At 52.4% G+C, this 27,454-nt stretch overlaps 2 protein-coding genes across 2 annotated transcripts in view; one reads left to right on the forward strand and one right to left on the reverse strand.

Moving 5' to 3' along the window:
- The first annotated feature begins 1,438 nt into the window (after positions 1 to 1,438).
- On the forward strand, positions 1,439 to 27,329 carry LOC139260445 (unconventional myosin-X-like). The gene is made up of 7 exons (XM_070877007.1): positions 1,439 to 1,628; positions 9,018 to 9,175; positions 14,091 to 14,214; positions 15,949 to 16,246; positions 17,724 to 17,931; positions 26,371 to 26,507; positions 27,128 to 27,329. Exons 1-7 carry the CDS (start codon positions 1,451 to 1,453, stop codon positions 27,327 to 27,329), a joined length of 1,305 nt encoding a protein of 434 aa, XP_070733108.1. The 5' UTR covers positions 1,439 to 1,450.
- A 67-nt stretch (positions 27,330 to 27,396) lies between these two features.
- The window catches only part of LOC139260446 (unconventional myosin-X-like), a 204,319-nt gene continuing 204,261 nt past the window's right edge, over positions 27,397 to 27,454 (reverse strand). The window contains exon 32 of the mRNA XM_070877008.1: positions 27,397 to 27,404. Within this exon, the coding sequence (XP_070733109.1) occupies positions 27,397 to 27,404 (8 nt within the window). The remainder of the gene's footprint in view (positions 27,405 to 27,454) is intronic.

Genomic DNA, 27,454 nt, shown 5'->3' on the forward strand with positions numbered 1-27,454 from the left:
GCGGGGTGAGTCTCTGTGTGCGGGGTCTGTCTCCGTGTGCGGGGTCTGTCTCTGTGTGCGGGGTCTGTCTCTGTGTGCGGGGTCTGTGTCTGTGTGCGGGGTGTGTCTCTGTGTGCGGGGTCTGTCTCTGTGTGCGGGGTGTGTCTCTGTGTGCGGGGTGTGTCTCTGTGTGCGGGGTGTGTCTCTGTGTGCGGGGTCTGTCTCTGTGTGCGGGGTCTGTCTCTGTGTGCGGGGTGTGTCTCTGTGTGCGGGCTCTGTCTCTGTGTGCGGGGTGTGTCTCTGTGTGCGGGGTCTGTCTCTGTGTGCGGGGTGTGTCTCTGTGTGCGGGGTCTGTCTCTGTGTGCGGGGTGTGTCTCTGTGTGCGAGGTCTGTCTCTGTGTGCGGGGTCTGTCTCTGTGTGCGGGGTCTGTCTCTGTGTGCGGGGTCTGTCTCTGTGTGCGGCGTCTGTCTCTGTGAGCGGGGTGTGTCTCTGTGCGCGGGGCCTGTCTCTGTGCGCGGGCTCTGTATCTGTGCGCGGGCTCTGTCTCCGTGCGCGGACTCTGTCTCCGTGTGCGGTCTCTGTCTCCGTGTGCGGTCTTTCTCTGGGTGCGGGGTGTGTCTCTGTGTGCGGGGTCTGTCTCTGTGTGCGGGGTGTGTCTCTGTGTGGGCTCTCTCTGTGTATGGGCTCTGTCTCTGTGTATGGGCTCTGTCTCTGTGTGCGGACTCTGTCTCTGAGTGGTCTGTCTCTGTGTGTGGGGTCTGTCTCTGTGTGCGGGGTCTGTCTCTGTGTGTGGGGTCTGTCTCTGTGTGCGGGGTGTGTCTCTGTGTGTGGGGTCTGTCTCTGTGCGCGGGGTCTGTCTCTGAGTGCGGGGTCTGTCTCTGAGTGCGGGGTCTGTCTCTGTGTGCGGGGTCTGTCTCTGTGTGCGGACTCTGTCTCCGTGTGCGGTCTCTGTCTCCGTGTGCGGTCTTTCTCTGGGTGCGGGGTCAGTCTCTGAGTGTGGGGTCTGTCTCTGTGTGCGGGGTCTGTCTCTGTGTGCGGACTCTGTCTCTGAGTGCGGGGTCTGTCTCTGTGTGCGGACTCTGTCTCTGAGTGTGGGCTCTGTCTCTGTGTGCGGACTCTGTCTCTGAGTGTGGGGTCTGTCTCTGTGTGCGGGGTCTGTCTCTGTGTGCGGGCTCTGTCTCTGTGTGCGGGCTCTGTCTCTGTGTGCGGACTCTGTCTCTGTGTGCGGACTCTGTCTCTGTGTGCGGGGTCTGTCTCTGTGTGTGGGGTCTGTCTCTGTGTGCGGACTCTGTCTCTGTGTGTGGGGTCTGTCTCTGAGTGTGGGCTCTGTCTCTGTGTACGGGGTCTGTCTCTGTGTGCGGGCTCTGTCTCTGTGTGCGGACTCTGTCTCCGTGTGCGGTCTTTCTCTGTGTGCGGGTGTCCCGGTGCTGACTCTGTCACCCTCCTGCTCCAGGTTGGCTGCAGAAAGAGATGAGAAGCAGCGGGAAAACATCGTCGCTGAAGCTGAAGAAACGCTGGTTTGTGCTGAACACCAACTCGCTGGATTATTACAAGAACTCCGAGCGCAGCGCCTCCAAGCTGGGAACCCTGGTGCTCAACAGTCTCTGCTCCGTCGTTCAACCAGACGACAAAACCTTCCGGGAAACAGGTACTTAGACAGGCTGTAACTCCGTGTGTGGTAGATTAATGCGGCACAGAGAGTCGCTGCCTCAGTGGATCACTTTCTGAGCAGACTGGAACCCAAGTTGCCCGGGAAATACTGACATGTGCTCCTGACTCCACACCACCAGCCTGAGGGGAAAGAGTTACTCCACTGCCAGGAACCTCCTCCGAGAATGTTACTCCCAGTGACTGTCAGTTTCAGTGTGTGTGGGAGTGTTACTCCCAGTGACAGACAGTATCGGTGTGTGGGTGCGTTACTCCCAGTGACTCTCAGTATCAGTGTGTGTGGGAGTGTTACTCCCAGTGACTCTCAGTATCAGTGTGTGTGGGAGTGTTACTCCCAGTGACTCTCAGTATCAGTGTGTGTGGGAGCATTACTCCCAGTGTCCCTCAGTATCAGTGTGTGTGAGAGTGTTAGTCCCAGTGACTCTCAGTATCAGTGTGTGGGAGCGTTACTCCCAGTGACTCAGTATCAGTGTGTGTGAGATTGTTACTCCCAGTGACTCTCAGTATCAGTGTGTGTGAGAGTGTTACTCCCAGTGACTCTCAGTATCAGTGTGTGTGAGAGTGTTACTCCCAGTGACTCTCAGTATCAGTGTGTGTGGGAGTGTTACTCCCAGTGACTCTCAGTATCAGTGTGTGTGAGAGTGTTACTCCCAGTGACTCTCAGTGTCAGTGTGTGTGGGAGTGTTACTCCCAGTGACTCTCAGTATCAGTGTGTGTGGGAGTGTTACTCTCAGTATCAGTGTGTGTGGGAGCATTACTCCCAGTGTCCCTCAGTATCAGTGTGTGGGAGCGTTACTCCCAGTGACTCTCAATGTCAGTGTGTGTGAGAGTGTTACTCCCAGTGACTCTCAGTATCAGTGTGTGTGGGAGCGTTACTCCCAGTGACTCTCAGTATTAGTGTGTGTGGGAGTGTTACTCCCAGTGACTCTCAATGTCAGTGTGTGGGAGTGTTACTCCCAGTGACTCTCAGTATCAGTGTGTGTGGGAGTGTTACTCCCAGTGACGCTCAGTATCAGTGTGTGTGGGAGTGTTACTCCCAGTGACTCTCAATGTCAGTGTGTGGGAGTGTTACTCCCAGTGACTCTCAGTATCAGTGTGTGTGGGAGCATTACTCCCAGTGTCCCTCAGTATCAGTGTGTGTGGGAGTGTTACTCCCAGTGACTCTCAGTATCAGTGTGTGTGGGAGTGTTACTCTCAGTATCAGTGTGTGTGGGAGCATTACTCCCAGTGTCCCTCAGTATCAGTGTGTGGGAGCGTTACTCCCAGTGACTCTCAATGTCAGTGTGTGTGAGAGTGTTACTCCCAGTGACTCTCAGTATCAGTGTGTGGGAGTGTTACTCCTAGTGACTCTCAGCATCAGTGTGTGTGAGAGTGTTACTCCCCGTGACTCTCAGTATCAGTGTGTGGGAGTGTTACTCCCAGTGACTCTCAGTATCAGTGTGTGGGAGCGTTACTCCCAGTGACAGACAGTATCAGTGTGTGTGAGAGTGTTACTCCCAGTGACAGACAGTATCAGTGTGTGTGAGAGTGTTACTCCCAGTGACAGACAGTATCAGTGTGTGTGAGAGTGTTACTCCCAGTGACTCTCAGTATCAGTCTGTGTGGGAGCGTTACTCCCAGTGACAGACAGTGATACGTCCTTACTACACAGTATAAATGCACACGAGGCCCATGCTTGAGAGAAGGTCAGTCTGTGACCTGTCCTTTATTCCTTAGCACTCAAGTGATAAAGGTGGGTGGAGCTTCCCCTTTTATACCTGAAGGTCCAGGTTAGGAGTGTCTCCCACCTAGTTGTCAGTGTTCTCACGGTGTACAACTTAGGTCAGTTTATACACGTGTTACAATGCTGGTTGAATACATGACATCACCTCCCCCTCCAAAGTCTTATTGGGATCACAGGTTGAGTCTCTCTGGTGGTTTACGCTCCCTTGTAGAGCGCCTGAGTTGGGGCTCCGGTTGTTGGGCGCTGGCCTGAGTGTCTGCTGTTTGCAGTGCCTCAGGCCCGTCCGGACTGCCCACAGACTGGGCTCTCCTCCCTTTGGTTCCGGTGTTCGGTCACCTGTGGTGGAGTGAACTCTATATCGTGTTCTTCCTCTGCTTCTTCTATGGGGTTGCTGAACCTCCTTTTTGTTTGATCCACATGTTTGCGGCAGATTTGTCCATTGGTAAATTTAACTACCAGAATCCTATTTCCCTCTTTGGCAACCACAGTGCCTGCGAGCCATTTGGGCCTGCAGCGTAGTTGATGAAAAAAACAGGATCATTTACATCAATACATCGCGTCCTCGCATTCCTGTCATGGTAGTGATATTGTGACTGACCCATCTTTCATGGTGGGTTGTATAAGAGATAATCGGGTTTTGAGCATCCTTTTCATTAGTAGCTCTGCGGGTGGAACCCCTGTGAGTGAGTGTGGTCGGGACCTATAGGCCAACAGGAGGCGTGATAAGCGGGTTTGTAGGGAACCCCCTTGGAATCTGAGCATCCCCTGTTTGATTATCTGCACTGCTCGTTCTGCCTGGCCGTTTGAGGCCGGCTTGAACGGTGCCGTTCTAACATGGTTAATTCCATTGCCTGCCATGAAGTCCTGGAATTCAGTGTTTGTGAAGCACGGGCCATTGTCGCTGACCAAGATGTCCGGTAGACCGTGGGCAGCGAACATTGCCCGTAGACTTTCTACCGTGGCAGAGGATGTGCTTGAATTTAAAATGTCACACTCGATCCATTTGGAGTAGGCGTCTACTACAACCAAAAACATTTTCCCCATGAAAGGACCTGCGTAGTCCACATGGATGCGTGACCAAGGCTTGGCGGGCCATGGCCAGGGGCTAAGGGGGGCTTACCTGGGCGCATGGCCCAGCTGGGCACACGTGTTGCACCTGCGAACACAAAGTTCCAGATCTGCGTCTATCCCTGGCCACCAAACGTGTGACCTGGCAATTGCCTTCATCGTGACAATGCCCGGGTGCCCATTGTGGAGTTCTCTGATGAACACCTCTCTGCCCATCTGGGGCATGACTACGCGGTTTCCCCACTGTAGGCAATCGGCCTGAATCGAGAGTTCATCCCTGCGCCTGTGAAATGGTTTAAATTTCTCAGGGCATGCCCTGTACGTGGCTGCCCAGTCCCCATTCAGGACACATTTCTTGACTAGAGACAATAGCGGGTCTCTATTTGTCCAGACTTTAATCTGACGGGCTGTCACGGGTGAGCCTTCGCTTCCGAAAGCTTCAACAGCCATGACCATCTCAGCACCATGCTCGGTAGCCCCCTCAGTGGTGGCTAGTGGGAGCCTGCTGAGTGCATCGGCGCAGTTTTCGGTGCCCGGTCTGTGCCGAATTGTATAGTCTTAGGCAGCTAACGTGAGTGCCCACCTCTGTATGCGGACCGATGCGTTTGCATTTATGGCCTTGTTGTCGACCAAAAGGGACGTTAGGGGTTTGTGATCTGTCTCCAGCTCAAATTTCCTGCCAAACAGGTACTGGTGCATTTTCTTTACCGCATATACACATGCGAGCGCCTCCTTTTCTACCATCCCGTAGCCACTTTCTGCCTGGGACAGACTCCTGGAGGCATAAGCTACCGGCTGTAACTGACCCTTGGCATTAACATGCTGCAACACACACCCGACACCATAGGACGACGCATTGCACGTTAACACAAGTTTCTTACATGGGTCATATAGCGTTAACAGATTGTTGGAACATAACAAATTGCGTGTTCTATTAAAAGCCCTTTCCCGGCTGTCCCCCCAGACCCATTCACGACCTTTGCGTAGGAGCACGTGTAGCGGCTCTAGCAGCGTGCTCAATTTGGGAAGAAAGTTACCAAAATAGTTCAGGAGCCCCAGGAACGAACGCAGCTCCGTCGTGTTACGGGGTCTGGGTGCTCTCTGGATCGCTTCCGTCTTGGACGCAGTAGGGCTGATCCCGTCTGCTGCTACCCTCATCCCCAGGAATTCTACCTCTGGAGCTAGGAAGACGCACGTCGCCTTTTTCAGTCGCAGACCTACCCGGTACAGTCTGCGTAGCACCTCCTCCAGGTTGTGGAGGTGTTCTTCAGTATCGTAACCCGTAATGAGGATGTCGTCCTGAAAAACCACCGTCCCTGGAATCGACTTGAGGAGGCTTTCCATATTTCGTTGGAAGATCGCGGCGGCCGAGCGAATCCTGAACGGACATCTGTTGTACTCAAACAACTCCTTGTGTGTCGTGATGGTGGTCAGCTTCTTCGACTCACTCGCCAGCTCCTGGGTCATGTCAGCTGAGGTCAGGTCCAATTTTGAAAAAAGTTTGCCACCGGATAGCGTCGCAAAGAGGTCCTCCGCTCTCAGTAGCGGGTACTGGTCTTGGAGTGACACCCGATGTGGCCTTGTAATCGCCACATATCCTGACCGACCCATCCGCCTTGAGCACCGGCACAATCGGGCTCGCCCAGTCACTGAATTCGACTGGCGAGATGATGCCTTCCCTCAACAGGCAATCCAATTCGCCTTCTATCTTTTCCCGCATCACGTACGGCACCGCACTGGCCTTGTGGTGCACTGGTCTGGCGTCCGGGTTTATGTGAATCACTACCTTGGCCCCCATGAAAGTGCCAATGCTGGGTTGAAATAATAAGTCAAATTTGTCCAGGACCTGTGAGCATGATACTCGCTCCACAGAGGAAATTGCATTGACATCGCCCCATTTCCAATTCATGACAGCAAGCCAACTCCTCCCCAGTAGTGCGGGACCGTCCCCTGGGACAATCCAGAGTGGCAACCTGTTCTCCGAATCTTTGTGGGTCACGACTACCGTGGCGCTGCCTAGCACCGGAATGATCTGCTTTGTGTAAGTCCGTAGCTGTGCGTCAATCGCCGATAATTTTGGCCTCCTGGCCTTGGATGCCCACAACTTTTCGAACTGTTTGATACCCATCAGGGACTGGCTGGCACCTGTGTCTAACTCCATTGATACTGGGATGCCATTGAGGAGCACTTTCATCATTATCGGTGGCGTCCTGGTGTATGAACTGTATACGTGCTCCACATGAACTCGCTGAACTTCAGCTTCCAGCGATTTCCCCCAGTGTCCATTTCTGCAATTTCTGCAGGTATTTTGCTCATCTCTGCAAACTCCGGCTGAGTGTGTGCCTCCACGCCTCCAGCATGAGTTGCGGTTTGAAACAAAAGGTCGCTTGCCAGTCGATCGTCCCTGACTGCTCCTGTTATTGTCTTGAGTGCACCATTAACAGATGTTGATGGCCCCATTACTGGCCGCATTGTCCCTTGCAATGGTGTGAATCGCTGTCCAGCTTGCTATTGTCTCTGTCGAACTCCCCCTCTGGGTTCGACTACATGTTGGGGCATGCCTGACTGCCCTTGTCTGCCTGGAGAACTGTGTGCTCCTTTAACAATGTTGAATCTCTGTCCCAACCATTCCTTAATACAGTACCTCTCGTCTGTTCTGCTAGTGGCCATGCTCGCGTGGTTTAAATCCCAGTTTCTTGTCGCCATTGATACATCCTTACTACACAGTATAAATGCACACGAGGCCCATGCTTGAGAGAAGGTCAGTCTGTGACCCGTCCTTTATTCCTTAGCACTCAAGTGATGAAGGTGGGTGGAGCTTCCCCTTTTATACCTGAAGGTCCAGGTTAGGAGTGTCTCCCACCTAGTGGTCAGTGTTCTCACGGTGTACAACTTAGGTCAGTTTATACATGTGTTACAATGCTGGTTGAATACATGACAGACAGTATCAGTGTGTGTGGGAGTGTTACTCCCAGTGACTCTCAGTGTCAGTGTGTGTGGGAGTGTTACTCCCAGTGACTCAGTATCAGTGTGTGTGGGAGTGTTACTCCCAGTGACTCAGTATTAGTGTGTGTGGGAGTGTTACTCCCAGTGACTCAGTATTAGTGTGTGTAGGAGCATTACTCCCACTGACTCTCAATGTCAGTGTGTGTGAGAGTGTTACTCCCAGTGACTCTCAGTATCAGTGTGTGTGGGAGTGTTACTCCCAGTGACTCAGTATTAGTGTGTGTAGGAGCATTACTCCCACTGACTCTCAATGTCAGTGTGTGTGAGAGTGTTACTCCCAGTGTCCCTCAGTATCAGTGTGTGTGGGAGTGTTACTCCTCGTGCCTCACAGTATCAATGTGTGTGAGAGAACATAAGAATTAGGAGCTGGAGTCGGCCATTCGGCCCCCCCGAGCCTGCTCCGCCATTTAATAAGATCATGGCTGATCTTTGACCTCAGTTCCACTTTCCTGCCCGATCCCCATATCCCTTGATTTCCCTAGAATCCAAAAATATATCGTACTCAGCCTTGAATATATTCAGCTTCCACAGCTCTCTGGGGCAGAGAATTCCAAAGATTCAACACCCTTTGAGTGAAGAAATTACTCCACATCTCGGTCCCAAATGGCCGACCCCTGTGGGGGTGAAATCGCGGCACGGCCCCTTTGCGGTGATAACGTTTGGGGGAGCGAAGTATCGGCGGACATTACGCAAGTGAAAGCTGATGCACACTTACAGTTTCGCGCTCCAGGAAGGAAGTGGAACGTTAAAACAAGCGCTACCACTTCCCTCGGAGCGCTAAAGCCGGCGGGAGGGTTGGGGGGGGGGGGGCGGCGCTGGGGGGTGGCGAAGCGGTGCGGTGCTGCCCAATGTCCCGTGCAGCGCTGCCGGAAACGGAGGCTCCTTCCCTCCCTTAAAGGGAAAGGCCCTTGCTGCAGACTCTGCATTTCAGCGATGTCCCTTGTCGCCGTCGGCACTGCACTCCGCCACGATCAGCCCCAAGCTCTCGAACAGAGCGCAGGGCTGATCAATCGCCGCACAGCAACATGGTTGAAAAATAACCTAAGGGGCGAAAACAAATGTTTTACTGGCCCAAGCACCCCTTACCTTTAAATAGCGTTCTCTCAGCAGCCGGCCGACCTCACAACGCAACGCCACCTGCACATGCCGATGTTGACGCCCGGTGATGCTGCAAGGGGGCAGAACCGAAGTTTGCGTCCAGAGCGGTAACGGGGCGATGCTCACCGGGCGACATCACATTCTCCGGGCGCAGGAGATCGTGGCGTTCGGGGTTACCGCCATCGCAAACCTCCACAACTAGTTCGCGAGCGTCGGAACTCTCGCAGCACCCGGCCCCAGAGCCAGCAGCGCACTGTTATCGCCCCCCGGAGGCGCTAATGGTAGGTGCAAGGGAGGGCAGTTTCCAGCCCTGTGACCCCCCTAGTTCTAGATTCTCCAGCCAGGGGAAGCAATAGCTCAGCATCTGCCCTGACAGTCTCTTTCAGAATCTTGCATGTTTCAGGCGGTGTATGGAGGAGTGTTACTCCCACCAATGACCCTATCACACACTGCTGCCCATTCTGCCGTCTGCAGGTTACTGGCACCTTGTGATCCATGGCAGGAAGCACTCGTACCGACTCTACACCAAGTTACTGAACGAGGCAATGCGCTGGGCCACAGCCGTCCAGAACGTCATCGACAACAAGGTTCCCATAGAAACCCCAACACAGCAGTTGATTCGTGACATCAAGGTAAGGAGAGTCAATGGCCAATGGATGCCAGGGTCAGGGTGCCAACACATTGATCATGGGTGTGTAAGTGTGTGGGAGTGTGTGTGTGTGTGGGGGAGTGTGAGTGTGTGTGGGAGTGTGTGTGTGTGGGTGTGTGTGTGAGTGAGTGTGTATGTGTCAGTGTGTGAGTGTGTGTGTAGGTGTGGCTGTGTGTGTGTGGGAGTGTGTGTGTGTGTGTGTGTCTGTGTGTGAATGTGTGTCTGTGTATGTGTCTGTGTAAATGTCTGTGTGTGTGGGTGTCTCTCTCTGTGTCTGTGTGAGAGAGTCTGTGTGTGTGTGTGTGTGTGTGTGTGTCTGTGTGAATATAGAACATAAGAAATAGGAGCAGGAGTAGGCCATTCGGCCCCTCAAGGCTGCTCCGCCATTTAATACGATCATGGCTGATCTGATCATGGACTTGGGTCCACTTCCCTGCCCGCTCCCCATAACCCTTCACTCCCTTCTCGCTCAAAAATCTGTCTATTTCCGCCTTAAATATATTCAATCACCCAGCCTCCAAAGCTCTCTGAGGCAGCGAATTCCACAGATTTACAACCCTCTGAGAGAAGAAATTCCTCCTCACCTCAGTTTGAAATGGACGGCCCCTTATTCTAAGATTATTCTCCCTGGTTCTAGTCTCCCCCACCAGTGGAAACATCCTCTCTGCATCCATCTTGTCAAGCCCCCTCATAATCTTATACGTTTCGATAAGATCACCTCTCATTCTTCTCAATTCCAATGAGTAGAGGCCCAACCGACTCAACCTTTCCTCATAAGTCAACCCCCTCATCTCTGGAATCAATCTTGAGGATGAATTTATAGAGTGCATAAGGGAAGGGTTCCTTGAGCAGTATGTAACGGAACCAACCAGGGGGCAGGCTATCCTAGATCTGGTCCTGTGTAATGAGACAGGATTAATAAACAATCTCCTAGTAAAGGATCCCCTCGGAATGAGTGATCATAGCATGATTGAATTTCAAATTCATTTGGAGGGTGAGAAAGTTGGATTTCAAACCATGTACTAAGCTTAAATAAAGGAGACTATGAAGGTATGAGAGCAGAGTTGGCTAAAGTGGACTGGGAAAATAGATTAAAGTGTAGGACGGTTGCTGAACAGTGGTGTACATTTAAGGAGATATTTCACAACTCCCAAGAAAAATATATTCCAGTGAGGAGAAAAGGGTGTAAAAGAAAAGATAGCCATCCGTGGCTAACTAAAGAAATAAAGGACGGTATCCAATTAAAAACAAGGGCATACAAAGTGGCCAAAACTAGTGGGAGGACAGAAGATTGGGAAGTTTTTAAAAGCCAGCAAAGAATGACCAAAAAAATGATTAAGAAAGGGAGGATAGACTATGAAAGTAAACTAACACAAAATATAAAAACAGATAGCAAGAGTTTCTATAGGTATATAAAAAGGAAAAGAGTGGCTAAAGTAAATGTTGGTCCTTTAGAGGCCGAGACAGAGGAACTAATAATGGGGAACATGGAGATGGCAGAAACTCAGAACAAATATTTTGTATCAGTCTTTACAGTAGAGGACACTAACAATATCCCAACAGCGGATAGTTTAGGGGCTATAGGCGGGGAGGAACTTAACACAATCACAATCACTAAGGAGATAGTACTCAGTAAAATAATGGGGCTAAAGGCAGATAAATCCCCTGAACCTGATGGCTTGCATCCTAGAGTCTTAAGAGAAGTAGCAGCAGGGATAGTGGATGCATTGGTTGTAATTTACCAAAATTCCCTGGATTCTGGGGAGGTCCCAGCAGATTGGAAAACTGCAAATGTAACGCCTCTATTTTAAAAATGAGGCAGACAAAAAGCAGGCAATTATAGACCAGTTAGCGTAACATCTGTGGCTCGGAAAATGTTGGAGTCCATTATTAAAGAAGCAGTAGCAAGACATTTGGAAAAGCAAAATTCGGTCAGGCAGAGTCAGCATGGATTTATGAAGGGGAAGTCATCTTTGACAAATTTGCTGGAATTCTTTGAGGATGTAACAAACAGGGTGGATAAAGGGGAACCAGTGGATGTGATGTATTTGGACTTCCAGAAGGCATTTGACTAGGTGCCACATAAACGGTTACTATACAAGATAAAAGTTCACGGGGTTGTGGGTAATATATTAGCATGGATAGAAGATTGGCTAACTAACAGAAAGCAGAGAGTCGGGATAAATGGTTCATTCTCGCGTTGGCAATCAGTAACTAATGGGGTGCCGCAGGGATCAGTGCTGGGACCCCAACTATTTACAATCTATATTAACGACTTGGAAGATGGGACCAAGTGTAATGTAGCCAAGTTTGCTGATGATACAAAGATGGGAGGAAAAGCAATGCGTGAGGAGGACACAAAAAATCTGCAAAAGCACATAGACAGGCTAAGTGAGTGGGCAAAAATTTGGCAGATGGAGTATAATGTTGGAAAGTGTGAGGTCATGCACTTTGGCAGAAAAAAATCAAAGAGCAAATTATTATTTAAATTGAGAAAAATTGCAAAGTGCTGCAGTACAGCGGGACCTGGGGGTACTTGTGCATGAAACATAAAAAGTTAGTATGCAGGTACAACAAGTGATCAGGAAGGCAAATGGAATGTTGGCCTTTATTGCAAGGGGGATGGAGTATAAAGTGTGTGCGTGTGAGTCTGTGCGTGTGAGAGTCTGTGCGTATGTGCCTGTGTGAGTATCTGTGTGTTTCTATGTGTGTGTCTGTGTTTGTGTCTGTTTGTGTGAGGCTGTGTGAGTGTGTGTGTATCTGTGTGTCCGTGTGTGTGTGTTTATGTCTGGGAGTCTGTGTGTGTGTCTCAGTTCACACTGAGTTCACATATAAGATTCTGAGGGGCTTGACAGGGTAGATGCAGAGAGAATGTTTCCCCTCGTGGGGGAATCTAGAACTAGGGGGCATAGTTTCAGAATAAGGGATCGCCCATTTAAGATGGAGATGCAGGAAGAATGTTCCCAATGTTGGGGAAGTCCAGAACCAGGGGACACAGTCTAAGGATAAGGGGGAAGCCATTTAGGACCGAGATGAGGAGGAATTTCTTCACCCAGAGAGTGATGAACCTGTGGAATTCTCTACCACAGAAAGTTGTTGAGGCCAATTCACTAAATATATTCAAAAAGGAGTTAGATGAAGTCCTTACTACTAGGGGAATCAAGGGGTATGGTGAGAAAGCAGGAATGGGGTACTGAAGTTGCATGTTCAGCCATGAACTCATTGAATGGCGGTGCAGGCTAGAAGGGCCGAATGGCCTACTCCTGCACCTATTTTCTATGTTTCTATGTTCTCTCAAAGGGTCGTGAATCTTTGGAATTCTCTGCCCCAGAGAGCTGTGGAGGCTGGGTCATTGAATAAATTCAAGGCTGTGATAGACAGATTTTTGAACTACAGGGGAGTCAATGGTTATGGGGAGTGGGCCGGAAAGTGGAGTTGAGGTCGAGATCAGATCAATCATGATCTTATTGAATGGCAGAGCAGGCTCGAGGGGCCAAATGGCCTACCCCTGCACCTATTTCTTATGCTCTTATGTTGTGTGTGTGAGTGAGTCTGTGTGTATCATTGTGTGTGTCAGTCTGTCTATGTGTGTATCTGTGTGTGTGTGAGTCTGTGTCTTCTGTGTGTGTGTGCATCTATGTGTGTGTGTGTGTGTGTGTGTGTGTGTGTGTGTCAGTCTGTGTGTTTATGTCAGTCTGTGTGTGTGTGTGTCAGTCAGTGAGTGCCAGTCAGTCTGTATGTGCCAGTCAATCTGTGTGTGTGTCAGTCTGTGTGTGTATGTGTGTCAGTCAGTGTGTATGTGTGTGTGTGTGCGTGTCAGTAAATGTGTGTGTATGTCGGTGTCAGTCAGTGTATGTGTCAGTCTGTGTGTGTGTGTGTGTCAGTCTGTGTGTGTCAGTCTGTTTGTGTGTCAGTCTGTGTAGTGTGTGTCAGTCTGTGTGTGTGTCAGTCTGTGTTTGTCAGTCAGTGTCAGCCTGTGTGTGTGTCAGTCTGTGTGTGTGTGTCAGTCAGTGTGTGTGTGTATGTGTCAGTCTGTGTGTGTCAGTCAGTCTGTGAGTGTCAGTCAGTGTATGTCAGTCTGTGTTTGTCAGTCAGTGTCAGTCTGTGTGTGTGTCAGTCTGTGTGTGTCAGTCAGTTCAGTCTGTGTGTATCAGTCAGTGTCAGTCAGTGTGTGTGTCAGTCAGTGTATGTCAGTCTGCGTTTGTCAGTCAGTGTCAGTCTGTGTGTGTGTCAGTCTGTGTGTCAGTCTGTGTGTGTCAGTCAGTGTATGTTAGTCATTGTCAGTCTGTGTGTGTGTCAGTCTGTGTGTGTGTCAGTGTCTGTCAGTCAGTGTGTGTTAGTCAGTGTCAGTCAATGTGTGTCAGTCTGTGTGTGTGTCAATCTGTGTTTGTGTCAGTCTGTGTGTGTCAGTCAATGTCAGTTTGTGTGTGTCAGTCTGTGTGTGTGTCAGTCAGTGTCAGTCTATGTGTGTGTCAGTCAATGTCAGTCTGTGTGTGTCAGTCAGTCTGTGTCAGTCAGTGTCAGTGTGTGTGTGTCAGTCAGTGTCAGTCTGTGTGTGTGTGTGTCAGTCAGTGTGTGTCAGTCTGTGTGTGTGTCAGTCAGTGTCAGTCTGTGTGTGTGTCAGTCAGTGTCAATCAGTGTGTGTCAGTCAGTGTGTGTGTCAGTTTGTATCCGTGTGTGTCTGTCTCCTGCTTTGCGTCTGCCCGATTGACCTTGAGGTGTGTGTGACCCCGTTTCATGGTCAGTAACAGCTTGTCAGTTTTGCGATCAGCTCTGGTCTTGTAAAGTTTCCTCTCTGTTCCATTTGGTTGTTTGAATGTATTAATGGGACGGGTGGAGGTCACACCAACATCTGCTTTTGCTTTCAGCTTGAGAGTAAATCCGTTTTTACCTTTCAGGAGAACAGTGTGAATTCGGAGATTGTGCAGCAGATTTACCGGAGGAACCCAATCCTGCGGTACACCCAGCACCCGCTGCATTCACCATTGCTGCCATTGTTGTACGGTGACATTAACCTGAGCTGTGAGTGTCACATCTACACACACAAATCCCCCACAGCCCTGGGACACAATACACTTTTGGTAACACCAAATGTAAATGCAAAATCATAGAATGATACAGCACAGAAGGCCATTCGGCCCATCGAGCCTGTGCCGGCTCTTTGAAAGAGCGATCCAATTAGTCCCACTCCCCCCGCTCTTACCCCATAGCCCTGCACATCCTTCCCCTTCAGTATATATCCAAAAAACCTCCTCTCCCGTCCCCTCCCCTCTCCAGTCCCCTCCCCCTCCCGTCCCCTCTCCCCTCTCCTCTCCCCTCTCCTCCTCTCTCCTCTCCTCTCCCCTCCCCTCTCCTCTCCCATACCCTCTTCTCTCCCGTCCCCTCCCCTCTCCTCTACCCTCTCCTCTCCCCTCTCCTCTCCTCTCTCCCCTCCCCTCTCCCGTCCCCTCTCCCCTCCCCTCTCCCGTCCCCTCTCCTCTCCCGTCTCCTCTGCCCTCTCCTCTCCCATCCCCTCTCCCCTCTCCTCTCCCGTCCCCTCTCCTCTACCGTCCCCTCTCCCCCCCCCTCTCCTCTCCTCCCCTCTCCCCCCTCCTCTCTCCTCTCCCCTCTCCTCTCCCCTCTCCTCTCCTCTCCCCTCTCCTCTCCCCTCTCCTCTCCTCTCCCCTCTCCCCTCCCCTCTCCCCTCCCCTCTCCCGTCCCCTCTCCCCTCCCCTCTCCCGTCCCCTCTCCTCTCCCGTCCCCTCTGCCCTCTCCTCTCCCGTCCCCTCTGCCCTCTCCTCTCCCGTCCCCTCTCCCCTCTCCTCTCCCCCCCCTCTCCTCTCCCCCCCCTCTCCTCTCCTCTCCCCTCTCCCGTCCCTCTCCTCTCCTGTCCCCTCTCCTCTCCCGTCCCCGCTCCTCTCCCCTCCCCTCTCCTCTTCCTTCCCCTTCCTTCCCCTCCCCTCTCCTCACTCCCCTCTCCTCCACTCCCTTCGCTTCCTCCCCTCCCCTCCTCCCTCCTCGGTCCTCTCCCCTCCCTTGCCCTTTCCTCTCCACTCTTCTCCTCTTCTCTCCCCTCCCTCTCCTCTCCCCTCCTCACCTCTCCCCTCCCTCTCCTCTCTCTCTCTCTCCCCTCTCTCTCTCTCCCCTCTCCTCTCTCTCTCTCCCCTCTCCTCTCTCTCTCTCCCCTCCCCTCGCTTCCTCCTCTCTCCTCTCCTCCCCTCCCCTCCCCTCCCATCTCCTCTCCTCCCCTCTCTTCCACTCCCTTTCTTTCCTCCCTCCTCGGTCCTCTCCCCTGCCCTTTCCTCTCCCCTCTCATCACTCCTCTCTCCCCCTCCTCTCCTCCTCTCCTCTCCCCTCCTCCCTCTTCTCCTTTCCCCCCTCCATTCCCTTTCTCTGCTTTAGCCATCGCTCCCCCCACCCCCCCAGGGTTGAGGTGGGGGGGTCGGTAACGCTGCTATAATTAGCCTCAGTGCCGCTGGGTTAATGACAGGGAAACTGACAGTGCCCCCCAGGGGAGGGTTCGGACACATGGCCGTCGGGTGCGGGCCAGCTGGGGCTTAGGTGTGATGCCCGCACAGTTGACTAGCCTACCAAACTCACACAGGAAGGAAGGCCACTTGGGGTGAGATGGAGGAGGGGATTATTTCCCAGGGAGAGCCAGCGCCCTCGGGAGTGGAGATTCCAAGGATCTAACTACAGGAAGAAGTTAGTGTGTTCATGGTCTATGAGTCTAGATGTCAGACTAACCTCTCGCCTTTCCTGTCTCCCCGGCTCCAGTGCAGAAAGAGAAAGGCTACACGAGTCTCCAGGACGAGGCTGTCAGGATCTTCAACTCGCTGCAGGAGCTGGAGTCAGTCACCGATCCCATTCCCATTATCCAGGGAATTCTACAAACCTGCCAGGACCTGAAATCACTCCGGGATGAGGTCTACTGTCAGCTGATCAAACAGACCAACCACATGCCTCAGCCGAATAGCACAGGGAACCTGCACCACTGCCGGCTGCTCAGCTGCATGAGCTGCACCTTCCTGCCCAGCCGGACCATCCTTCGCTACCTCAAGTTCCACCTCAAGAGGTTTGAGTCACAGCTCCCAGACAGCCCATAACATCCACCTATCCACCCAGCCAGCCTATAATATCCACCTATCCACCCAGCCAGCCCATAACATCCACCTATCCACCCAGCCAGCCTATAATATCCACCTATCCACCCAGCCAGCCCATAACATCCACCTATCCACCCAGCCAGCCCATAACATCCACCTATCCACCCAGCCAGCCTATAATATCCACCTATCCACCCAGCCAGCCCATAACATCCACCTATCCACCCAGCCAGCCCATAATATCCACCCCCTACCCAGCCAGCCCATAATATCCACCTATCCACCCAGCCAGCCTATAATATCCACCTATCCACCCAGCCAGCCCATAATATCCACCTATCCACCCAGCCAGCCTATAATATCCACCTATCCACCCAGCCAGCCCATAATATCCACCCCCTACCCAGCCAGCCCATAATATCCACCTTTCCACCCAGTCAGCCCATAATATTTATTGCAAAGGGGATGGAGTATAAAAGCAGGAAAGTCTTGCTACAGCTATATAAGGTATTGGTGAGGCTACACCTGGAATACTGCATGCAGTTTTGGTTTCCATATTTATCAAAGAATACACTTGCTTTGGAGGCAGTTCAGAGAAGGTTCACTCGGTTGATTCCGGGGATGAGGGGGTTGACTTATGAGGAAAGGTTGAGTAGGTTGGGCCTCGACTCATTGGAATTCAGAAGAATGAGAGGTGATCTTATCGAAACGTATAAGATTATGAGGGGGCTCGACAAGGTGGATGCAGAGAGGATGTTTCCACTGATGGGGGAAACTAGAACTAGGGGAAATGATCTTAGAATAAGCGGCTGCCCATTTAAAACTGAGATGAGGAGGAATTTCTTCTCTGAGGGTTGTAAATCTGTGGAATTTGCTGCCTCAGAGAGCTATGGAAGCTGGGACATTGAATAAATTTATGACAGAAATAGTCATTTTCTTAAACGATAAGGGGTAAGGGGTTATGGGGTGATGGCGGGGAAGTGGACCTGAGTCTATGATCGGATCAGCCATAATCATATTAAATGGCGGAGCAGGCTCGAGGGGCCATATGGCTGACTCCTGTTCCGATTTCTCATGTTCTTAAGTTCTAATATCCACCTATCCACCCAGCCAGCCCATAATATCCACCCACCTTCTCCCAATCTCCCCGCCCCCACCGCCCGATACAGAGGTGGGCTGCTGGTTAGGATTAATATTGCGTGGGTGATTTACTCCCCCGCAGGATTGGAGACGGAGCTCCAATACTTGGCGGAGTTTCTGTAGAGAGTGATGACCCCGTGAGTTCTGGTCCTATTTCCACCCGATTGGACCCTAAAGCTGGTGTTCCTGGTGCAGGGCTCAGTCCAGGACTCTCGGCTGGTGTCGCTCGACTCACACTGACTATTCTCTGTCTGAGCTGCCTGTGGGTTCGGAGTCTGAGTTGGATTTCACTGTGTTTTCCCGCAGGATGAAGGAGCAATTCCCCGGCAGTGAGATTGAGAAACACGCCCACTTCATCAACGAGTCTCTGAAAAAAACCAAAACGCGAGAGTTCGTGCCGTCGCAGGAGGAGATCCAAGCGTTGATGGGCCGGCAGGAGATGGTGACGACAGTTTACTGTCACGGCGGGGGATCGTGTAAAATCACCATTAACTCACACACTACGGCGGGAGAGGTAAGGCACCCGTCCGCTCACTGACCGTTCTCACTGACCCCGCTCACTGACCCCGCTCACTGACCCCGCTCAATGACCGCTCTCAATGACCGCTCTCACTGACCCCGCTCACTGACCCCGCTCACTGACCCCGCTCACTGACACCGCACACTGACACCTCACACTGACCCCGCTCACTGACCCCGCTCACTGATCCCGCTCACTGACCCAGCTTACTGACAACGCACACTGACACTGCAAACTGACACCGCTCACTGACCCTGCTCACTGACACCGCACATTGACCCCGCTCACTGACCCCACTCACTGACCCCGTTGGAAAATGTGAGGTCATCCACCTTGGAAAAAAGAAACAGTAAAAGGGAATATTATTTGAATGGGGAGAAATTACAACATGCTGCGGTGCAGAGGGACCTGGGGGTCCTTGTGCATGAATCTCAAAAAGTTAGTTTGCAGGTGCAGCAGGTAATCAGGAAGGCGAATGGAATGTTGGCCTTCATTGCGAGAGGGATGGAGTACAAAAGCAGGGAGGTCCTGCTGCAACTGTATAGGGTATTGGTGAGGCCGCACTTGGAGTATTGCGTGCAGTTTTGGTCACCTTACTTAAGGAAGGATTTACTAGCCTTGGAGTGGGTACAGAGACGATTCACTAGACTGATTCCGGAGATGAGGGGGTTACCTTATGATGATAGATGGAGTAGACTGGGTCTTTACTCATTGGAGTTCAGAAGGATGAGGGGTGATCTTATAGAAACATTTAAAACAATGAAAGGGATAGACAAGATAGAGGCAGCGAGGTTGTTTCCACTGGTCGGGGAGACTAGAACTAGGGGGCACAACTTAAAATATGGGGGAGCCAATTTAAAACCGAGTTGAGAAGGAATTTCTTCTCCCAGAGGGTTGTGAATCTGTGGAATTCTCTGCCCAAGGAAGCAGTTGAGGCTAGCTCATTGAATGTATTCAAATCACAGATAGATCGATTTTTAACCAATAAGGGAATTAAGGGTTATGGGGAGAGGGCAGGTAAGTGGAGCTGAGTCCACGGCCAGATCAGCCATGATCTTGTTGAAGGGCAGAGCAGGCTCAAGGGGCTAGATGGCCTACTGCTGTTCCTAATTCTTATGTTCTTATGTTCACTGACCCCCGCTCACTAACCTCACTCACTGACCCCGCTCACTGACCCCACTCACTGACCCCACTCACTGACCCCTCTCACTGACCCCTCTCACTGACCCCACTCAATGACCCCGCTCACTGACCCCGCTCACTGACCGCTCTCACTGACCCCGCTCACTGACCCCGCTCACTGACCGCTCTCACTGACCCCACTCACTGACACCGCTCACTGACGCCGCTCACTGAACCCACTCACTGACCGCTCTCACTGACCCCGCTCACTGACCGCGCTCACTGACCCGCTAACTGGCCACTCTCACTGGCCGCTCTCACTCACAGCTCTCACTGACCCCGCTCACTGACCCCACTCACTGACCCCACTCACTGATCCCACTCACTGACCGCTCTCACTGACCGCTCTCACTGACCGCTCTCACTGACCCCGCTCACTGACCTCGCTCACTGACCCCGCTCACTGACCCCGCTCATTGACCCCGCTCACTGACCCCCTTCACTGACCCCGTTGGAAAATGTGAGGTCATCCACCTAGGAAAAAAGAAACAGTAAAAGGGAATATTATTTGAATGGGTAGAAATTACAACATGCTGCGGTGCAGAGGGACCTGGGGGTCCTTGTGCATGAATCTCAAAAAGTTAGTTTGTAGGTGCAGCAGGTAATCAGGAAGGCGAATGGAATGTTGGCCTTCATTGCGAGAGGGATTGAGTACAAAAGCAGGGAGGTCCTGCTGCAACTGTATAAGGTATTGGTGAGGCCGCACCTGGAGTACTGCGTGCAGTTTTGGTCACCTTTCTTAAGGAAGGATATACTAGCTTTGGAGGGGGTACAGAGACGAATCACTCGGCTGATTCCAGTGATGAGGGGGTTACCTTTTGATGATAGATTGAGTAGACTGGGTCTTTACTCGTTGGAGTTCAGAAGGATGAGGGGTGATCTTATAGAAACATTTAAAATAATGAAAGGGATGGATAAGATAGAGGCAGAGAGGTTGTTTTCACTGGTCGGGGTGACTAGAACTAGGAGGCACAACCTCAAAATACGGGGGAGCCAATTTAAAACCGAGTTGAGAAGAATTTCTACTCCCAGAGGGTTGTGAATCTGTGGAATTCTCTGCCCAAGGAAGCAGTTGAGGCTAGCTCATTGAATGTATTCAAATCACAGATAGATAGATTTTTAACCAATAAGGGAACTAAGGGTTATGGGGAGCAGGCGGGTAAGTGGAGCTGAGTCCACGGCCAGATCAGCCATGATCTTGTTGAAGGGCGGAGCAGGCTCAAGGGGCTAGATGGCCTACTGCTGTTCCTAATTCTTATGTTCTTATGTTCACTGACCCCCGCTCACTAACCTCACTCACTGACCCCGCTCACTGACCCCACTCACTGACCCCACTCACTGACCCCTCTCACTGACCCCTCTCACTGACCCCACTCAATGACCCCGCTCACTGACCCCGCTCACTGACCGCTCTCACTGACCGCTCTCACTGACCCCACTCACTGACCCCGCACAATGACCCCACTCACTGACCGCTCTCACTGACCCCACTCACTGACTGCTGTCACTGACTGCTCTCACTGACTGCTGTCACTGACCACTCTCACTGACCCCGCTCACTGACTGCTGTCACTGACTGCTCTCACTGACTGCTGTCACTGACCCCGCTCACTGACCACTCTCACTGACCCCGCTCACTGACCGCTCACACTGACCCCGCTCACTGACCCCGCTCATTGACCCCGCTCACTGAATCCTCTCACTGACCCCGCTCACTGACCCCGCTCACTGACCGCTCTCACTGACCCCACTCACTGACACCGCTCACTGACGCCGCTCACTGAACCCACTCACTGACCGCTCTCACTGACCCCACTCACTGACCCCGCTCACTGACCCGCTAACTGGCCACTCTCACTGGCCGCTCTCACTCACAGCTCTCACTGACCCCGCTCACTGACCCCACTCACTGACCCCACTCACTGATCCCACTCACTGACTGCTCTAACTGACCCCGCTCACTGACACCGCTCACTGACCCCACTCACTGACCCCGCTCACTGACCGCTCTCACTGACCGCTCTCACTGACCGCTCTCACTGACCCCGCTCACTGACCCCGCTCACTGACCCCCTTCACTGACCCCGTTGGAAAATGTGAGGTCATCCACCTAGGAAAAAAGAAACAGTAAAAGGGAATATTATTTGAATGGGTAGAAATTACAACATGCTGCGGTGCAGAGGGATCTGGGGGTCCTTGTGCATGAATCTCAAAAAGTTAGTTTGCGGGTGCAGCAGGTAATCAGGAAGGCGAATGGAATGTTGGCCTTCATTGCGAGAGGGATTGAGTACAAAAGCAGGGAGGTCCTGCTGCAACTGTATAAGGTATTGGTGAGGCCGCACCTGGAGTACTGCGTGCAGTTTTGGTCACCTTTCTTAAGGAAGGATATACTAGCTTTGGAGGGGGTACAGAGACGATTCACTCGGCTGATTCCAGTGATGAGGGGGTTACCTTTTGATGATAGATTGAGTAGACTGGGTCTTTACTCGTTGGAGTTCAGAAGGATGAGGGGTGATCTTATAGAAACATTTAAAATAATGAAAGGGATGGATAAGATAGAGGCAGAGAGGTTGTTTTCACTGGTCGGGGTGACTAGAACTAGGAGGCACAACCTCAAAATACGGGGGAGCCAATTTAAAACCGAGTTGAGAAGAATTTCAACTCCCAGAGGGTTGTGAATCTGTGGAATTCTCTGCCCAAGGAAGCAGTTGAGGCTAGCTCATTGAATGTATTCAAATCACAGATAGATAGATTTTTAACCAATAAGGGAACTAAGGGTTATGGGGAGCAGGCGGGTAAGTGGAGCTGAGTCCACGGCCAGATCAGCCATGATCTTGTTGAATGGCAGAGCAGGCTCGAGGGGCTAGATGGCCTACTCCTGTTCCTAATTCTTATATTCTTATGTTCACTGACCCCTCTCACTGACCCCGCTCACTGACCCCGCTCACTGATCCCGCTCACTGACCCCGCTCACTGACCCCGCTTACTGACCCCTCTCACTGACCCCACTCACTGACCCCGCTCACTGACTCCACTCACTGACTCCGCTCACTGACCCCGCTCACTGACTCCACTCACTGACCCCGCTCACTGACCCCACTCACTGACCCCGCTCACTGACCCCACTCACTGACCCCGCTCACTGACTCCACTCACTGACCCCGCTCACTGACCCCACTCACTGATGCCGCTCACTGACCCCACTCACTGACCCCTCTCACTGACCCCGCTCACTGACCCCGTTGGAAAATGTGAGGTCATCCACCTTGGAAAAAAGAAACAGTAAAAGGGAATATTATTTGAATGGGGAGAAATTACAACATGCTGCGGTGCAGAGGGACCTGGGGGTCCTTGTGCATGAATCTCAAAAAGTGAGTTTGCAGATGCAGCAGGTAATCAGGAAGGCGAATGGAATGTTGGCCTTCATTGCGAGAGGGATGGAGTACAAAAGCAGGGAGGTCCTGCTGCAACTGTGCAGGGTATTGGTGAGGCCGCACCTGGAGTACTGCGTGCAGTTTTGGTCACCTTACTTAAGGAAGGATATACAAGCCTTGGAGTGGGTACAGAGACGATTCACTAGGCTGATTCCGGAAATGAGGGGGTTACTTTATGATGATAGATTGAGTAGACTGGGTCTTTACTCGTTGGAGTTCAGAAGGATGAGGGGTGATCTTACAGAAACATTTAAAATAATGAAGGGGATAGACAAGATAGAGGCAGAGAGGTTGTTTCCACTGTTAGGGGAGACTGGAACTAGGGGGCACAGCCTCAAAATACTGGGGAGCCAATTTAAAACAGAGTAGAAAAGGAATTTCTTCTCTCAGAGGGTTGTGAATCTGTGGAATTCTCTGCCCAAGGAAGCAGTTGAGGCTAGCTCATTGAATGTATTCAAATCACAGATCAATAGATTTTTAACCAATAAGGGAACTAAGGGTTACGGGGAGCGGGCGGGTAAGTGGAGCTGAGTCCACGGCCAGATCAGCCATGATCTTGTTGAATGGCGGAGCAGGCTCGAGGGGCTAGATGGCCTACTCCTGTTCCTAATTCTTATGTTGTTATGTTCACTGACCCTTCTCACTGACCCCGCTCACTGACCCCGCGCACTGACCCCGCTCACTGACCCCGCTCACTGACCGTTCTCACTGACCGCTCTCACTGACCCCGCTCACTGACCCCGCTCACTGACCCCTCTCACTGACCCCGCTCACTGACCCCGCTCACTGACCCCACTCACTGACCCCGCTCACTGACCCCGCTCACTGACCGCTCTCACTGACCCCGCTCACTGACCCCACTCACTGACCGCTCTCACTGACCCCGTTCACTGACCCCGCTCACTGACCCCGCTCACTGACCCCGTTGGAAAATGTGAGGTCATCCACCTAGGAAAAAAGAAACAGTAAAAGGGAATATTATTTGAATGGGGAGAAATTACAACATGCTGCGGTGCAGAGGGACCTGGGGGTCCTTGTGCATGAAACTCTTTTAGGAGTTAACAGAAAAACATTAAACCGTGCCCCCCGATCTGGGGGAAACACCAACATTTACAATGCCTTTTTTTTTGGGGGGCACAGAATCGAATTTTTTTTTCCCAAGTGCCCCCTATAAAAGGGGAGGGGCCACTAAAAGCACCGGCAATTAAAACAAATTAACTTAAAAAACATAAAATCAAATTAAAATTTGGTTGCCGGGCGTGATGATGCACTCCAGTCCCTCCGGTGCCCACCTCTCGCGGAAGGCCGCGAGCGTACCGGTGGACACCGCGTGCTCCATCTCCAAGGACACCCTAGCGCGGATGTACGCGCGGAAGAGAGGCAGGCAGTCAGGTTGAACGACCCCCTCGACCGCCCGCTGACTGGACCGGCTGATGGCACCCTTGGCCGTGCCCAGGAGCAGTCCTATGAGGAGGCCCTCGGACCTACCCACTCCCCTCCGCACAGGGTGCCCAAAGATCAGGAGTGTGGGACTGAAGTGCAGCCAGAATTTCAGGAGCAGCCCCTTTAAATAATAAAACAGGGGCTGCAACCTCGTGCATTCCATAAAAACATGGAACACGGACTCTTCCAGACCACAGAAATTGCAGGCGGCCTGGGAGCCCGTGAACCGGCTTAAAAATTTATTGCACGGCACTGCTCCGTGCACCACCCTCCAGGCCAAGTCCCCGATAAATACTCAAAAAGTTAGTTTGCAGGTGCAGCAGGTAATCAGGAAGGCGAATGGAATGTTGGCCTTCATTGCGAGAGGGATGGAGTACAAAAGAAGGGAGGTCCTGCTGCAACTGTATAGGGTATTGGTGAGGCCGCACTTGGAGTACTGCGTGCAGTTTTGGTCACCTACTTAAGGAAGGATATACTAGCTTTGGAGTGGGTACAGAGACGATTCACTAGGCTGATTCCAGTGATGAGGGGGTTACCTTATGATGATAGATTGAGTAGACTGGGTCTTTACTCGTTGGAGTTCAGAAGGATGAGTGGTGATCTTATTGAAACATTTAAAACAATGAAAGGGATAGATAAGATAGAGGCTGAGAGGTTGTTTCCACTAGTCGGGGAGACTAGAACTAGGGGACACAACCTCAAAATACGGGGGAGCCAATTTAAAACCGAGTTGAGAAGAAATTTCTTCTCCCAGAGGGTTGTGAATCTGTGGAATTCTCTGCCCAAGGAAGCAGTTGAGGCTAGCTCATTCAATGTATTCAAATCACAGATAGATAGATTTTTAACCAATAAGGGAACTAAGGGTTATGGGGAGCGGGCGGGTAAGTGGAGCTGAGTCCACGGCCAGATCAGCCATGATCTTGTTGAATGGCGGAGCAGGCTCGAGGGGCTAGATGGCCTACTCCTGTTCCTAATTCTCATGTTCTTATGTTCACTGACCCCGTTCACTGACCCCGTTCACTGACCCCGCTCACTGACCCCGCTCACTGACCCCACTCACTGATCCCGCTTACTGACCCCTCTCACTGACCCCTCTCACTGACCCCACCCACTGACCCCACCCACTGACCCCGCTCACCGACTCCGTTCACTGATCCCGCTCACTGACCGCTCTCACTGACCCTGCTCACTGACCGCTCTCACTGACCCCACTTACTGACCCCACACACTGACCCCTCTCACCGACTCCGTTCACTGACCCCGCTCACTGACCCCTCTCACTGACCCCGCTCACTGACCCCGCTCACTGACCCCGCTCACTGACCCCACTCACTGACCCCTCTCACCGACTCCGTTCACTGACCCCGCTCACTGACCGCTCTCACTGACCCCGCTCAATGACCCCGCTCAATTACCCCACTCACTGACCGCTCTCACTGACCCCGCTCACTGATCCCGCTCACTGACCGCTCTCACTGACCCCGCTGACTGACCCCGCTGACTGACCCCGCTCACTGACCCCGCACACTGACACCGCACACTGACCCTGCTCACTGACCCCGCACACTGACCCCGCTCACTGACCCCGCTCACTGACCCCGCTCACTGACACCGCACACTGACCCCGCTCACTGACCCCGCTCACTGACCCCGCACACTGACCCCGCACACTGACCCCGCTCACTGACCCCGCTCACTGACCCCGCACACTGTTCCGCACACTGACCCCGCACACTGACACCGCACACTGACCGCTCTCACTGACCGCTCTCACTGACCCCGCACACTGACCCCGCTCACTGATTTAAGGATGAAGTTTATTCCCTTTGAATCGAACCCCTGGTGTCTCAGCGCAGAGATGAGGAACGATTGAATAGATTGGGCCTACACTCTCTGGAGTTTAGAAATATGAGAGGTGATCTCAGTGAAACATGCAAGCTTCTGAGGGGGATTGACAGGGTTGATTCTGAAAGGGTGTTTCCCCCGGGCTGGAGATTCTAGAACCAGGGGTCACAGTCTCAGGATAAGCGGTTGGTCATTAAACACCAAGTTGAGGAGGAATTTCTTCACTCAGAAGGTTGTGGATCTTTCGAACTCTCTACCCAAGGGGGCTGTGGAGGCTGAGCCGTTGAGTATATTCAAGGCTGAGATCGATAGATTTTTGGACTCTTGGGGAATCGAGGGATATGGAGATCGGACGGGAATGTGAAGTTGAGATCGTGATCAGCCATGATCTTATTGAATGGCGGAGCAGGCTCGAGGGGCCGTATGGCCGACTCCTGCTCCTAATTCTTATGTTATTCCTGACTGATATCTCTGTTGGGGGCGGAGATACGGGTATTACTCAGGGATGGTCCTTTCTGCCCTTGCCCAGGTTGTGGAGAAGCTGATCCGAGGCCTGGCGATGGAGGACAGCCGCAACATGTTTGCTCTGTTTGAACACAACATGCTTGGTGACAAGGCCATTGAGAGTCGGGTCATCGTCGCAGATGTTCTGGCTAAATTCGAGAGGTATGGATGGAACGTTGCACTTCAAGTGAGGGTCTGCAACCCCCCGCCTCCTGGGCGCCAATTCCATAGACATCAGCTGATGGAGGAGGAGGGGAAGGATTTGGGTGCGGGGCAGTGAGAGGGAGCGGGGGGGGGGGGGGAGGAGGAGTAGACGGGGGGAAGGAGGAGGAGGAATGGGGGTGGAAGGAGGGGGAGTAGGGGAGGGGGAGGAGTGGGGAGGGGGGGGTGTAAGTGGGGTTGTTTGGCAGTGAATAGCGGGGGGTGGGGGGAGAGGAGAGATCTTGGGGAGGAGGAAGGGTGGGGGAGGGGTGTAAGTGGATTGTGGAGTCGGGCCCATGATTGCTGTGCTTTGACCTGAGGCTGCTGGGCAGTGTGGAGCGGAGCAATGAGATGTGGATGGGGAAGGAGGAGGGGTGTGGGGCTGGGAAGGAGGGTGGGGGTGGGGGAGAGGGAGGAGTGGGGGGGAGAGGGAGGAGTGGGGGTGAGGGAGGAGGAGAGGTGGATGAGGTAGGGATGGGGTGGGGGGGAGGGAGGGGAGTGGTGGGTAGAGGTAGCAGTGGGGGTGGGGTGAGGCTGTAGAGTCGGGCCCATGATCAATGGTTGATTTGCTTTGACCCTAGGTTGCTGGGCAGTGAGGAGCGGGGCGATGGGATGTGGGGACTCTACTTCAAGCTCTACTGTTTCCTGGATGTAGAGAACGTGGCCAAGCAAGGAGTGGAGTTTGCGTTCATGTTCGAACAGGTACGGGCTCAACCTAGTCAGCCACAATCCAGCATTAACCAACTGATCTTACTGACCCGCACCATCAGGTCGGCTTATTAATTAGGTAGTTAGTGGGTTCGTGGTCAGTCAGCCAGAGGCTGATTAAGCTTACTAACCCGTACAGCTGTTACCCAGCTTAACAGGGTTTGAATTAACGATTGTGAATGAATTCCAACTGGTTCTAG

The sequence above is a fragment of the Pristiophorus japonicus genome, chromosome 3 (genome assembly GCF_044704955.1).
Source record: "Pristiophorus japonicus isolate sPriJap1 chromosome 3, sPriJap1.hap1, whole genome shotgun sequence".
In the NCBI taxonomy this organism is placed as follows: Eukaryota; Metazoa; Chordata; class Chondrichthyes; family Pristiophoridae; genus Pristiophorus; species Pristiophorus japonicus.